The 15669-nt window shown below is 36.2% G+C and overlaps 1 protein-coding gene across 1 annotated transcript in view; it reads left to right on the top strand.

Moving 5' to 3' along the window:
* Positions 1–15669, top strand: part of MYO9A (myosin IXA) — a 349884-nt gene that overhangs the window by 51975 nt on the left and 282240 nt on the right. The window contains exons 4-5 of the mRNA XM_015560068.1: positions 10103–10202; positions 12081–12137. Coding sequence (XP_015415554.1) covers positions 10103–10202; positions 12081–12137 — 157 coding nt within the window. The remainder of the gene's footprint in view (positions 1–10102; positions 10203–12080; positions 12138–15669) is intronic.

Genomic DNA, 15669 nt, shown 5'->3' with positions numbered 1-15669 from the left:
AGCCAGCTGCAGTTTGTTAAGTAATTTTCAGATTGCAAAGGGCCAGGCCTTTCATATGCAAAAGCCTCGGCGCACAGCTTGGGTGGGGTGGGGTCTCAGGGAATCAGAAGGGCAGAGGAAACAGCTATCGCTGCTCCTCAGTCCTACTCTAAGAGGCCCCACGTCTCAGTGTCTCCTTAATCGCTGCAAGCACCTCTGAGAGAAAGCCGCCCTCAAGTTCCGCCTGCTGCCAGACAGTCCAGTTTCTCCCTGTATGAGTGTAGGTCCCCAGAGACTTGCCCGGAACTGGAGTTCAGAGTAGTCGAGAGCTTGAGACTCCCTCCAGATTGAAAAAGACAACGGGGTCCTCAGTTGCCAGCCCTTTCCATGTGCGCCTACATACTTTTGCACTTTACTTCTGCACCTCCTCTGAGTCTCAGTGTGCTTTTCTCTTTCTTTCTAGTTGTAGAATTTCCACTCAGCCAGCCTGCCTGTGGTTTTGGATGATGTCCGTTTTGTCTTTTTTGAAAAAAAAATGTATTTTACTGATTTTTTACAGAAAGAAAGGGAGAGAGATAGAGAGTCAGAAACATTGGTGAGAGAGAAACACCAATCAGCTGCCTCCTGCACATCTCCTACTGGGGATGTGCCTGCAACCCAGGTACATACCCTTGACCAGAATCAAACCTGGGACCTTTCAGTCCTCAGGCCGACGCTCTATCCACTGAGCCAAACCGGTTAGGGCCCGTTTTGTCTTTTAGTTGTATTTTTGAAGTGGTTGTGAGAGGCAGCAATTTCTGGTGTTTACCTATGCTGCCATCTTGGTTTCTCTGGAGTAGCAACTCTGTATTTCTTTTCTTATCGCTAAGTAGTATTCCATAGTATATATGTACCACATCTTCTTCTTTTTTTAAATATGTTTTTATTGATTTTAGAGAGGAAGGGAGAGGGAGAGAGAGATAGAAATATCAATGATGAGAGAGAATCATTGATTGGCTGACTCCTGCATGCCCCACACTGGGGATTGAGCCCAGAACCCATGCATGTGCCCTTGACCAGAATCGAACCTGGGACCTTTCAGTCTGCTGGCCGACACTCTATCCACTGATCCAAACCAGCTAGGGCTGTACCACATCTTCTTTATCCAATGATCTATTGAGGGATACTTCAGTTGTTTGTTTTTCTGGATATATAATTCTTGATCCCCAGGTTTTTCCTTTCAGTGCTTTGAATTTATCCTTCCATCATGGCTTTCAATGAGAAAATTAGTTGAAAATCTTATATTATATTCTACTCTTATATTCTAGGCAGTTCTCTGATGTTTCAGTGAAAAATTTTATCTTTTATAGCAGATCTACCTAATACATAGAAAAAAAACCAGAGAAGCAGCCATATATGGAGTCAGAGAAATGTCCCGAATGACAGAACCGGAGAAAACTTCAGAAAAGAGAACTAAATGAAATGGAGGCAAGCAAGCTACCAAATGCAGAGTTCAAAATCCTGGTTATAAGGATTCTAAACAAAGAGATAGTAAGCATAAAAATGAGATAGAAACCATGAAAATGAATCAGTCAGAAATGAAGAATACAATAACTGAAATTAGCAATGCACTAGAAGAAATCAATAGCAGATTAGATGAAGCAGATGATCAACTCACTGATTTGGAAGACTAGGTCATGGTAGCAGAAAACACACAATTGGAACAGCAAAAAGAAAGGGATAAAAAAATGAGGATAGTTTAAGGTACTTCTGGGATGTCTGGAAGAGTATCACGTGTAATAAAATTCACATCATAGTGGTTCCAGAAGGATAAGAGAGAGGGAGCAATAGATTGAGAACTTATTTGAAGAAATAAGTATGGATAACTTTTCTAATTTGATGAAGGATATAAACACAGAAGTCCATGCCCTGGCCAGTATTGCTCAGTAGGTTGGATCATTGTCCTTTGCACTGGAAGATCATGAGTTTGATTCCTGGTCACTGCACATGCCTGAGTTGTGGGTTTAATCCCCGGTTGGGGCATGTGCAGGAGGCAGCTGATTAATGTATCTCTCATAAATGTTTCTCCCTTTAGAATCAATAAAAATGAGTAAGTAAATAAAAATAAAAAACACAAGCCCAAGAAGCATAGAGAATCCCAAACAAGATGAACCCAAAAAGACGGACACTGAGACACATAATAATTAACCCATTATACACCATAAGCGTTTGTAGATGCATGTGGCAGACCTTCCCCACATGCCACGTGCATCTATAAAAAAAAAATGTTATACCTACGTGGCAGCCCTGACCAACTTTAATATTATTTTGTGTGGGAATTTTCAGCTGAAAACTTTCAAGAACACCTGAATTGTGAGTAATATATATATATTTTATAATATTCATTGCAAATTGTTTTTTTTAAAAATTAAATTCAGAATATCATGACGGGTGGGGATGGTTTTCGTTTTGGACGCGTGGCAGATAACTGGCTAAAATATCAAAGATTAAAGACAAATAGAGAATCTTAAAAGAATCTAGAGAAAAGCAGTTTGTTGCCTAATAGGTAGCTCTCATAGATTGTCAGCTGATTTCTTAACAGAACTTTGCAGTACTGAAGGGATTTGCCTGAAATATTCAAAGTAATGAAAACAAGGACCTACAACCAAGACTACTTTACCCAGCAAAGTTATTTAAAATTGAAGGAGAAAGAAAAGAAAAAGTTAAGGCATTTACCACAATTAAGCCAGCATTAAAAGAAACAATAAAGGGACTTCTTTAAGAAAAAGGCGAAAAAAGAACACAAACATAAATAACAAATTGGCAGTACTGCATATGTTTTAATAATGACTTTAAAAATAAATGGATTAAATTATCTAATCAAAAGACATAGAGTAGGCCCTGACCAGGTAGATCAGTTGGTTAGATTTTCCTCTCTGAAATCAACCCAGTATGCCATAGTTGTGTTTGATCTCTAGTCAAGGCACATATAAGAATCAACCAATGAATGCATACGTAAGTGGAACAACAAATTGATCTCTCTCTCTCTCTCTCTCTCTCTCTCTCTCTTTCTCTTTCTCGTTCTCTCTCCCCTTCCTTCCCTTCCTAGTTCCCTCCCTCCCTCTTCCCCATTCCTTTCCTATGTTTCCAAAATCAATAATAAAAAAAAGATATAGAGTAGCCAGGATAAGAAAACAAGACCCATACATATGCCATCTACAAGAGACCTATTCCAGATTGCAAGGCACACACACAGAGACTGGCAAAAAGGGATGGACAGGATATTTCATGAAAATGGAAATAAAAAGAAGTTGGGGTAACAATACTTATATCAGACAAAGTAGACCTTAAAACAAAGGCTATAGCCCAGCCGGCATGGCTCAGTGGTTGAGCATCGACTAATGAACCAGGAGGCCATGGTTCGATTCCCAGTCAGGGCACATGCCCAGATTGTGGGCTTGACTCCCAGTGTGGGGCATGCAGGAGGCAGCTGATCTATGATTCTCTCTCTCATCATTGATGTTTCTCTCTCTCTCTCTCTCTCCTTTCCTCTCTGAAATCTATAAAACATTCTTTAAAAAAATCAAAGGCTATAATAGGATACAAGAAGGACATTTCATAATGGTAAAGGGATCCATTCAACAAGAGTATATAACCCTTGTAAACATTTATGCACCTAAATCAGTGATGGCGAACCTTTTGAGCTTGGCGTGTCAGCATTTTGAAAAACCCTAATTTAACTCTGGTGCCGTGTCACATATAGAAATTTTTTGATATTTGCAACCATAGTAAAACAAAGATTTATATTTTTGATACGTATTTTTACATATTTAAATGGCATTTAACAAAGAAAAATCAACCAAAATAAATGAGTTTGCGTGTCACCTCTGACATGCATGTCATAGGTTCGCCATCACTGACCTAAATATATAAAGCTAATGGAGACAGACATAAAAGGAGAAATTCACAGCAATACAGTCACAGTATAGGACTTTAACACCCCATTGACATCATTGGATAGATCGTTCATACAAAGTCAACAAGGAAATCATAGCCTTAAATGACACATTAGACCAGAAGGATTTAATTGATATTTTAAGAGCATTTTACCCCAAGTCAGCAGAATATACTTTTTTTTTTCAGTTACACAAGTAACATTTTTCACGATATACCACGTTTGAACACAAAACTAGTCTCAATAAATTTAAGAAGATTTGAATCATATCAAGTATTTTCTCTGACCACAATAATATAAAGTTAAAAATCAAATACATGGGGAAAAAAATCTGAAAAATACACAAACACATGGAGGTTAAATAAAATGCTACTAAATAATGAATGGGTTAACAATGAGATCAAGGGAGAAGTCAAAAGATACCTTGAGACAAATGAAAATGAAAATGCTACAACCAAAAATCTGTAGGAAACAGCGAAAGCAGTCCTAAGGGAAATGCATAGCAGTAAGGCCTACTTCAAGAAAAAAGAGTCTCAAACAAACAGTCTAACTTTACACCTAAAGGAAAAAGAAAAAAGAACAATAATGTTCAAAGTGAGTAGAAAGGAAATAATAAAAGATTAGAGTAGAAATAAACAAAATAGAGTCTAAAGTAAAACTAAGAGCCCTGGTTAGTGTGGCTCAGTTGGTGGGAGTGTTATCCCATACACCGGAAGGTTGTGGGTTCAATTCCCGGTCAAGGGACATACCTAGGTTGTGGGTTTTATCTTTGGTTGGGGTGCATATGATTGGCAACCAGTTGATGGCTCTCTCTCTCTCTCTCTCCTCTCCCCCCTCTTTCTCCCTCTCCCCCCCCTCTCTCTCCCTCTCTCTCCTCCCTCCCCTCCCCCTTCCTCTCCCCTATTACCCACCCTCCCTTTCTTCCTTTCTTCCTTCCTTTCTTTCTTTCTTTCTTTCTTCTTTCTTTCTTTCTTTCTTTCTTTCTTTCTTTCTTTCTTTCTTTCTTTCTTTCTTTCTTTCTAAAATTAAATGAAAATGATCTTGGTTGAAGGTTGAAAAAATATACATGAAGTGAAACTGAGAATGGGTTCTTTTCGAGATAAACAAGATTGATAAACCCTTAACCAGATACATCAAAAGAAAAAGAGAGAAGACCCAAATAAATGAGAAATGAAAGGGGAGAAGTGACAATGACATGACAGAAGTACAAAGGATTATAAGAAAATACTATGAACAATTATATATGCCAAAAATTTTGGACAATTTGGAAGAAATAAATTTCTAGAAACATAGTTTTCCAAGATTGAATCCAGAAGAATCAGAAGAATCTGAACACATTAGTTACTACTAATGTATTCGAATCAGTAATAAAAAAACTTCCAACAAACAAAAGTTTTGGAATGGATGGCTTCACAGAATTTCACCAAACATTCAAAGAAGAATTAACACTAGTCTTCCTCAAGTGATCAAAAAAATTCAAGAGGAAGGAAGACTCTCAAGCTTAGTTCATGAGGCCAGCATTACTCTGATTCCAAAATGAGACAAAGACATTACAAAAAAAAATTATAGGCCAATATCTGATGAACATAGATGCAAAAATTCTCAATAAAATATTACCAAACTGAAGTCAGCTATACTTTAAAAATATTATACATCACAATCAAGTGGGATTTACTCCTGGTGGGCAAAATCAGTTCAATATCTGCAACCCAGTTAACGTGATACATCTTATAACAAATTGAAGGATAAAAGCCATATCATATCAATAGATGGAGACAAAGCATTCAATAAAATCCATCATTTACGAAAAAAAGAAATTCTCAGCAAAGTGGGAGTAGAAGGGACATACCTCAACATTATAAAGGCAATATATGACAAACCGACAGGTTACATTATTCTCATTAAGATCAAGAATAAGACAAGGATGTCCACTTTCACCACTATTAAAAAATATATATTTCTTTATTGATTTCAGATAGGAAAGGAGAGGGAGAAATAGAAACATCAATGATGAGAGAGGAGTCATTAATCGGCTGCCTCCTGCATGCCCCGTACGGGATTGAGCCCACAACCTGGGCATGTGCCCTAACCAGGAATGAAACTGTGACCTACTGGTTCATAAGTCAATGCTCAACCATATAGCCATGCTGGCCCAGCAACTTTCACCACTTTTACTCAACATAATACTCGAAGTCCTAGTCATAGCAGTCAGATAATAAAAATAAAATGCATTTAAACTGGAAAGGAAGATGTAAAACTATCACTTTTTGCAAAAGACATGATACTATAATACATAGAGGACCCATCAATAAACAATTAGAAGTGATAGATGAATTTAGTGTAATGTAGTAGGATAAAATAATTAATATTCAGAATTTGGGTGTATGTGTATATATCAGTAATGAACTCTCAGAGAAATTAAGAAAACAATTTCATTTATAATTGCATCAACAAACACGAAAAAAATTTAACCAAGGTGGTAAAAAACATGTACTCTGAAAATTATAAGATGTTGAAGAAAGAAATTGACAGTATTATAGATAAATGGAAGCATATTGTGCAAGTTGTTAGGAAGAATGAACATTGTTAAAATGTCCATACTACCCAAAGAATTTTATAGATTTCATTCAATTCCTATCAAAAAACCCACCCAGCATTTTTTTTCACATAATTAGAGCAAATAATCCTGAAATTTAAGTGGTACCACCGAAGTCCCCAGACAGCCACAGCAATCTGAGAAAGAAGAACAAAATTGGATGTGTCATGCTACCTGATATCAAACTATACTACAAGATGATGTTATTAAAATGGTATGGTACTGGCGTAAAAATGGACACGCAGATCGATGGGACAGAATAAAGAGACCAGAAATAAACCCACGCTTATGTGGTTAATAAATATATGACAAAGGAGGCAAGAACATTCAATTGTGTAAACACAGTCCATTAGATAAATTGTATTGGGAAAACTGGACAGGTACATGCAAAAGAATGAAACTGAATCACCGTACAACATACACCAAACTTAAAATGAATTAGAGACTTAAATGTAAGACTTGAAATCATAGAACTCCTAGAAGAAAACATAGGCAGTACACTTTTTGACATTTCTCTTGGTAATATTTTTTTTTTTTTTGAGATGTGTCTCTTTGGGCAAGGGAAACAAGAGAAAATAAACTAATGGGGCCACATCAGACTAAAGAGTTTTTGCACATCGAAGGAAATCATGAACAAAATGAAAATACAGCCTACTGAATGGGAGATGATATTCACCAATGATACATCTGAATGCCCAAAATATATAAGGATCTCATGCAACTGAACACCCAAAACCAAACAATCCAGTGCAAAATGGGTAGAGGACCTAAATAGATATTTTTTTATCTTTTTTTAATAGACATTTTTTAAAATAAGACATACAGATGGCCAATAAAAGATGCTCAAAGATGGGCAATGAAAAGATGCTCAGCATCACTAATCATCAGAGCAATGCACATTATAATCACAATGCTGTATTACCTCACACCTATCAGAATAGCTTTTATCAACAAAGCAACAAAGAACAAGAGTTGGCAAAGATGTGGAGAAAAGGGTACCGTCAAGCATTGTTAGTAGGATTGCAAATTGGTGCAGCCACAATGAAAGCAGTATGGAGGTTCCTCAAAAAATTAAGAATAGACTCAACATATGACCCAGCAATTGCACTTTTGGGTACTAATTTGATGAAATCCAAAACACTAATTTGAGAAGATATATGCACTCCCATGTTCATTGTAGCATTATTTACAATAACCAAGATATGGAAGCAACCTAAGTGTCCATCAGTAGACGAGTAGATAAATAAGAGGTGGTACATATATACAATGGAATATTATTACTTAGTCATAAAAAGAATGAAATCTTACCTTTTGTGCTTGACCACATGGATGGACCTAGAAGGTATTATGCTTAGTGAAATAAGTCAGTGAGAAAGACAAATACCATGTGATTTCACTTATATGTGGAATCAAAAGAATGAAATGAACACACAAAACAGAAACAGACTTATAGATACAGAGAACAAAATGATGGTTGCCAGATGGAAATGGGATTGGTGGCTGGGTGAAACAGGTGAAGGAATTAAGAAGTACAAATTGGTAGTTAAAATATAATCACAGGTATGTCAAATATGGCATAGGGAATATGGTTAATAATATTGTAATAACTATGTATGGTGGTCGGTGGGTACTAGACTTATTAGGGGGACCACTGTAAATTATATAAATGTCTAATCACTATGCTGTATACCTGAAACTAATATAAAGCAATATTGAACATCAACTGGAGTTGAAATATTACAAAAAAGAAAATTTTGTCTTTCTCTTTCAACAGTCTTGATTTGTCTAGGTTTGGATCTTGATTCCCCTTCCACCACCTGGAATTTTTTGAGTTTCTTTGATGAACAGAATATTATTCACCAAATTTGGGGAGTTCTTTGTCATTATTTTTTAAAATATTCTTTCTGCACTTTTTCTCTTTTTATTTTGAATGTGCGTTGTCCATATCTTGGTACTCTACATTATGCTAGTGTTGTTGTCTGTGTAATGGTGTCCCACAGAACTCTGAGACTCTGTTCAGTTTTCTTCATTTCTCTTTTTGTTTCTTAGACTATTCTCAGTTGACCTGTTTTCAAGTTCACTGATTCATTCTTCTTGTCTGTTCAGATCTGATATTGACCTCTAGTTTTTTTTTTTAATTTAAATTTTTATAATTAAACTATGTTTTTCAACTTTAAGATTCCTTTTTGACATTTATGGTAAGTTCTGTGTATTTATTGATAGTCCATTTGATGAGATATTATTCTCATATTTTCCTTTAGTTCTTTTAAACATAGTTTCCTTTAGTTTTTTGGACATATTTAAAACTGTTGTCTAATAAGTAATGCCTGAGATTCCTCAGTGACAGTTACTATTGATATATATATGTATGTTTTTTTGTATGTGCTATGCCTTTTTGTTTCTTTGCATGCCCTCATATTTTTTTTTTGAAATTTTGACATTTGAAATAATCATATGGCAGCTCTAGATATGAAATTCTCCCCATCCCAGGATTTGTGGTTGTTGTTTTTGTTCCTGCTGTTTGTTTCTTGACTTTTCTGAGCTAACTTCATGAGGTCTGTATTCTTTTTCAAGTATGGGCATTGAAGTATATCTGCTTGGTTACCCAATGATTAAAAAGAAATTTCCTTAAATGCTTGGAAATAGTAAGTTTGACATGCCTTTCACAATCAGATAGGCATTTTATAATTTTGCCTTCACCTTTACTTTCTGCTTGTGCAGACCATTAAGATTAACCAGAAGTGAGAGCTTAGTACCTCTTCTGGTATTTGCAGAGCTGGCATGTAGCCCTGGGCATGTGCACAGCTTTATGTATGTGCATGGTCATCTAGATTCTCAGCAATATATTGGAGCTTTTCAAAGACTGGGTGGAGATTCGCAGAGTTTTCCTTAAAGTTTTTGGTTAGTCTATTTTTTGCGCCAACATTTAATCCACTGCTTCAGACAATAACATATTAAAAATTTACCTATAATTCTTTTCTAAAAATGCCCCTGGGGAAAAGATTTTCACACTTGTTTTACTTTGGGTCAGGTCAAATAAGGACAATTTTGAATATGGGTTCTTCCAGACAGTTCTGATAATGATATTTCTTATGGAACCAGGCTCTCCTTTGGAGACTGCCAGGCTTCGGTGTTGACCAGGATTGTAAACTGTTGGTTTTGAAGGCTACCATAGATCTGACAAGCAGCAGGTTGAGTAGGACAAGTTAAAAGGCCACAAAGCTTACCAGTTTTACTGAGATTCAGCCGTTTCTCTTATATAAACACTTCCTGGATTGCTGTAAACCTGTTAATTTCCAGAGTTCTAAAAAGTTGATTTTTGACAAATTTGCTAAGTATTCTAATTGGTTTATGAAGGAGAGAATTTTCAGAGGTTATAACTTTGCCATGTTCTTGCCTTCAGCCCTCTGCTTTGAATTCAACATCCAAAACATTATTTTATTTTATAGTACTTAAATATTGAGCTTATCACCTTTGTATTAAAAATGAAGCAAAGCTGAAACATTTTAGTAATTAATGTTTGCTTTTTTCCCAGTTAAATGATAACCATAGATTATATTCATTATAAAACCATGCTTCTTTGTTTCCAACAGGAACTATCATGTATTCTATTACCTCCTGGCAGGAGCAAGTGAAGAAGAGAGATTAGCATTCCATCTTAAACAACCAGAAGAATATCATTATCTTAATCAGGTAAGCATTAATGAAAAGCATTTTCAAATGTAGGACATTATTAAATTTTAGCTCTTACTAACAGTTTTCTTTTCTTTCTTTCTTTTTTTTCAGTACTTTGTTTTCCAAATCTGGTAATGGATATTAACTAGTATTTCAAAACATGCAATCTAAAAATTTGTGTGATGTAGTTCTCAAATTTAAAAATTATTACTCTCATGAGTTTTAAAAGATTAGTTATATGTGTGCCTTTTGCATTTTTTGAGACTCTTTAAGAAAATAAACTATTTATAGGTATCTCCATGTTAGAAAAATGGTTTATTGTCTCAAAAGTAATTTACCTTTTACAGACCACCCATGTTAAATGATACTAATGCTTAATGCTTGACCTTTGCAAGGGATTACTTGAGATTTCATTTGCATGTTTTGAGGTCTAATACATACCCCTCTCTGCATGATTCTGTAATACTGACTTAAGGTATTATTATTTTTATAATTTAGTGAATGATCCTGTTAAACACTCAATATGAAATCTATCAAAGGAGTGACTTAGAAAATTTCTATCTTCCTTGAAACTCACATCATACTCCCAAACTTCCATAGTAAATACTAATTATCAAAACTTTTCATTACATTGATTTCACTAAGTTTATTATTTCTCATATTAGCAAAAATCTAGGACCAACATTAATAGAATTGGTATGATAGTACATCAATGTCCCCTTCTTATTATTTTAATTTTTTGAGGCAAAAATATCTATGGAAAGACATTCCTTTATGGTAATTAAAAAATCCTTATGAAGTTTTTGTAAGCAAATTGACACTTTGATAATGGCTGAAAGATTGTAGTATGTATTTAGGGTTATGAAAGAAACATCTTAGACTTTTCTGAAGAAAAAGCCTGCTGTATAATGGGTATTTCTTAATTTTGAAGTGACATTGAAATAACTTCGAATTGATATATTGAGAACTATGAAATTATTAAAAATATCACTTCCTGATATAATACTAGGCACTTGTCATATATAGACTTAAGTAGTATTTTTTACAAAAAAACATTGATGGGGCTTCTGATTTTACCTCCTCCCATGTTTAAATGATTTACATTATATTTGGGTAATTAAATATATTTATTTTTAAAAAGTAGTAATTGCCCACAAATGAGCTGATAGTTGTTAATATTAGAGAAGTTTAGAGTTACTGTTCTTCCAGATTTTTTGTAATCGGTGGCCATGCCATATGCATTCTTGTCATTAGGTCAGTATTCATAAATATGAGACTCAGCAGTTAATAAAAATCTCAGAGTCACTGGACAATAGTAAGTATCTATACTAATAAAAGAGTAATATGCTAGTTAAACTGGATAGACTGGATGTTTTCCGGATGTCCTTCTGGACAAAGCCGCAGTGGCTGTGAGGGCTGAGGAGGGCCGGCAGCTGCGGTGGCTGGCAGTGGCAGCAGCAGCAGGGTGATGGTGGTGGCGCCTTCCCCTGATTGGCCTGGTTGCCTCCCGCAGAGGGAGGCCCGAGGGAGCAGCAGCGGTGAGGTGATGGGAGTGTTGCCTTCCCCTGATTAGCCTGGTCACTTCCTGCAGAGGGAGGCCAAACGGTGGGGAGTGGGCCTAAGCCATCTGTAGGATATTCCCTGAGGGCCCCTGGACTGTGAAGGGGGCAGGCCAGGCTGAGGGACACCCCTCCTCCCAGTGCATGAAAATTCCAGTGCACCGGGCCTCTAGTGGTTATAATAATATATGATCCCTCAGAATTGGAATGTTTACCTGGTTGTTTCTTGTTTTATGCTGTTATACAAAATAACTTTTTTTGGATAGCATCAGTGACATCTGAACACTATGAGATTATTAGAAAAGTGTAATAACTATTATATCTGCCTTACTTTCAGATAACAAAGAAACCCCTCAGACAGAGCTGGGATGATTATTGCTGTGATTCTGAGCCGGTCAGTACAAGTACCTAAATACTGTATGTTCCTCTTAAGGGGCCCTTATCTTGCTCATGTGCATCTATTTCATGACTTAGAAAGAAAATCAGCTGACATACAAACAATCTAGGAAAGAAGACTTAATGTTAAATTTCTTTCAATTGATATATATGGTTTGTTGACTAAAAATCATTTAATTTACTTTTTTTAGATATTTTTCTGCTAACAATTAGTTATATTTAGTATTTAATTTGACAAATAATAAATTGATTGCATTCCTGATTTCAGCATTGATGTGGATCCTTATGAACTACAGGGGATTTCTCCTTGACATTTTTTTTTTCTCAAAAATTTTTAGTGGTTTACTCACATGAGTAGTATTTATTATTTCTTTTTAAAAGTTATATCCTTCCTGTTTTAAGTCAGTTAGCAGTCTACATCTGAATGCATGTGTAATTTTTCTGATTTTTTAATAGCAAGGGAGGCTATATTTATATTTTATGCTTTATATTATTTCATGTTTTACCAGGTGTACCGGTTAATAATGTGGACTTTTTTCAATAGATGGAATTGCACATATGTTGATATATATGTGATTTGACATGTATGCTATTTTGTTGTATTGACAGCAAGCTTCAAAACTTCATGTGTCAAATTTTCTGAAGGTGTTAACATCATAGATATTTTTACGTTTAAAAATGTTGAATTTTGTTCCCAAAAAAGAGCATTTGTGGGAAATTTTAATTCATTACTTTATGTTGAAGAAAAATGCTGCTGAAAATTATCATATACTTCAGGAAGCTTATGGTGAACATGCTCCATCTCAAGATACTTGTGAACCCTGGTTTAAATGCTTTAAAAGTGATGATTTCGATATGAAAGATAAAGAACGTCCAGGTCAACTGAAAAAGTTTGAAGACCAACTATTAAAAAGCATTATTGGATGAAGATGCATGTCAAAGTAAATAACAACTTGCAGAAAGATTAAACGTTGCCCAGCAAACAATTTCCGATCATTTACAAGCAATGGGAAAGATTTTAAAGGAAGAAAAACGGGTGCTACATCAACTGAACAAAAGACAAATGGCAAACCGAAAAGTCATCAGTAAAATGTTGCTTCAACGGCACAAAAGAAAGTCTTTTTTGCATCGAATTGTGACTGGAGATTAAACGTGGATTTCTTTTGAGAATCCCAAACACACAAAAATCAGGGGTTGATCCAGGTCAACGCTTGGGAAGTATTAACCCACCCGCTGTATTCAATAGACCTTGCTCCTTCAGATTACCACTTGACACAATCGATGGCACATGCATTTTCTGAACAGCACTTCAAAACGTACAGAGAAGTGGAAAATTGGGTCTCTGAATGGTTTGCCTCAAAACAAGAAAAGTTCTATAGGGATGGTATCCACAAATTACCTGAAAGATGGGGAAATGTGTAGCTAGTGATGGACATTACTTTGAATAAAGCACTTTTGATGTTTCTCTTGAAATTATCGTGTTTTCTTTGATTACAAAATCCACCATTATTAACTGGTACACCTGATAAATTGAGTGATTTAAGGGCATATCTATATATATATAAAGCCAGTGTCTGTGATGACCAAGATGACCAAATGACCGGTTATCATGAGGTGCATTGAGCACCTCTCGGTCCCTTCCCCTGCCTGCAGGCTCCGATGAGTCAGCAATGGTGAACGGGGGAATTGGGTTGGGTGGCGGGAGGACTAGGTTGACTGTCAGGTCGTTGGGATCACCAGCTCATCCCCGGCTGCTGGGGGGCTCAGGCCTGTGGGAAAGCAAGTGCAGGCGACTTCACCTCCATGCGTGTGCGCTGGGTTGGCTGCTGATGGATTGCGCTGCCTGCTCGAGGCCGCTCATGCCGGGGCAGGTAGGTTGCGGGTGCGCCCCACAGCTTCAGTCAGTGCCCCAGGGGCAATAGCAATAGCGGCAGCGCATTCCATCAGCGGTGACCCAGCACACACACATGGAGGTGAAGTCTCCGGCACACACTTTCCCACAGGCCGGAGCCCCCGAGCAGCTGAAGCCAGCGTTGAGCTGGTGATCCTAACAGCCTGAGAGCCCAGCGGAGGAGGCAGCATTCAGCTTGGGTATTGGTGAATGGGCAGAAGATAGCCCTGATTGCAGGAGGTTAGGCCTAGGGACCCTACCCACATGATTTTGTGTGCTGGGCCTCTAGTAGAATATAAAATGACAAGGTAAATTTACCTTTATTTGTTATATTTTATGAGGACAAGTTTATAATCATATAAAAGACACAAAATAATCTTTTTCCTTCCCTTTAGTTTGCAGTTAGGTCAATGTAATAGGCTGAAAACACACACTCATCTATGTCAATTACTTACATAATGAACTAATTTATTAACAGGTCCTTTTGGAAACATAAAGTATCTTAGTCCTTGCTTTAAATAACCAGCATTTTAATTCTTACTGCATGTGATAAGAAACTCCACTAATTACAAAACAAGCTTATTTCAGAGTTGAAAAAGATCAGTAATTATAGACATTAATTTTTCCCTTCAAAGTTTGTGTTAGCATTTTCTAATAAGTCAAGCAATTTAACATTTTGGAAAGTAAATTTTAGACATATAAATGTATAGATTCTGATAAATTTTAGTAGAAAAATTTTATGCTGTTTTTCCACTGTTGAGAGGCTTCTATTTTTCACTTATTATACCATTGGGAAGTAGGTAAGAGACCTAGAAACTCATGGCCAATATAAGACTTGATTTTCTGTGCAGAGATTATAATAAAATTGTGAACAGATCTGCTATTCTTTAGTCTAAATAATGCTTATGAATTTGTGCTCCAAAGTAAACAGACCTAACTTGAATACTGGCTCAACCACTTACTAGTTTTGAGAACCTGATCAGGTCACTTAATTCTTTTGTTCTATAATTTATTTAAGGAGTTAATAATGGCCTTTATAATAGTGTAACTGGGATTCCTATTAAATTAGTGCATCTAAACAGCTTGACAGAATGCTTAATCCTTAGTAAGTGCACAGTAAATGTTTCCACCACTGCTGCCACCATTGGAATCATCATTATCCATTTTTTCCTTTTGGAAGGATTTTTACAGCCATATTCTCCTACACCCTTAAGATTACTTTCATCACCACCATCCTACTTCTTGTTTTCAAGTCTATTATAGTTTGAACTTTAATTATATTTTCTGTTGTTGGTTTTTTTCATAAGTAAAATTAATGAAAGCAGTCAGTCTGATGATCTTTTGTCCTTTCCTCTTAACTCCTCCTCATAGTATATTTTGGGGCTATCTAAACTTTGTTTTCCTCTCTGTTATTAGAACTTATATAGTCCTATCTGGTTTGGCTCAGTGGATAGAGCATCAGCCTGTGGACTAAAGGTCCTGGGTTTGATTCCGGTCAAGGGAACATGCCTGGGTTTCAGATTTGATCCCCAGTAGGGGGCATGCAGGAGGCAACCAATCAATGATTCTCTCATCATTGATGTTTCTATCTCTTTCTCCTTCTCCCTTCCTCTCTGAAATCAATGAAAATATATTTTAA

Source organism: Myotis davidii, unplaced genomic scaffold (genome assembly GCF_000327345.1).
Source record: "Myotis davidii unplaced genomic scaffold, ASM32734v1 scaffold734, whole genome shotgun sequence".
NCBI classification, from domain to species: domain Eukaryota; kingdom Metazoa; phylum Chordata; class Mammalia; order Chiroptera; family Vespertilionidae; genus Myotis; species Myotis davidii.
The sequence above is the reverse complement of the archived record's forward strand: the minus strand, read 5'-3'. Positions and strand labels throughout refer to the sequence as shown.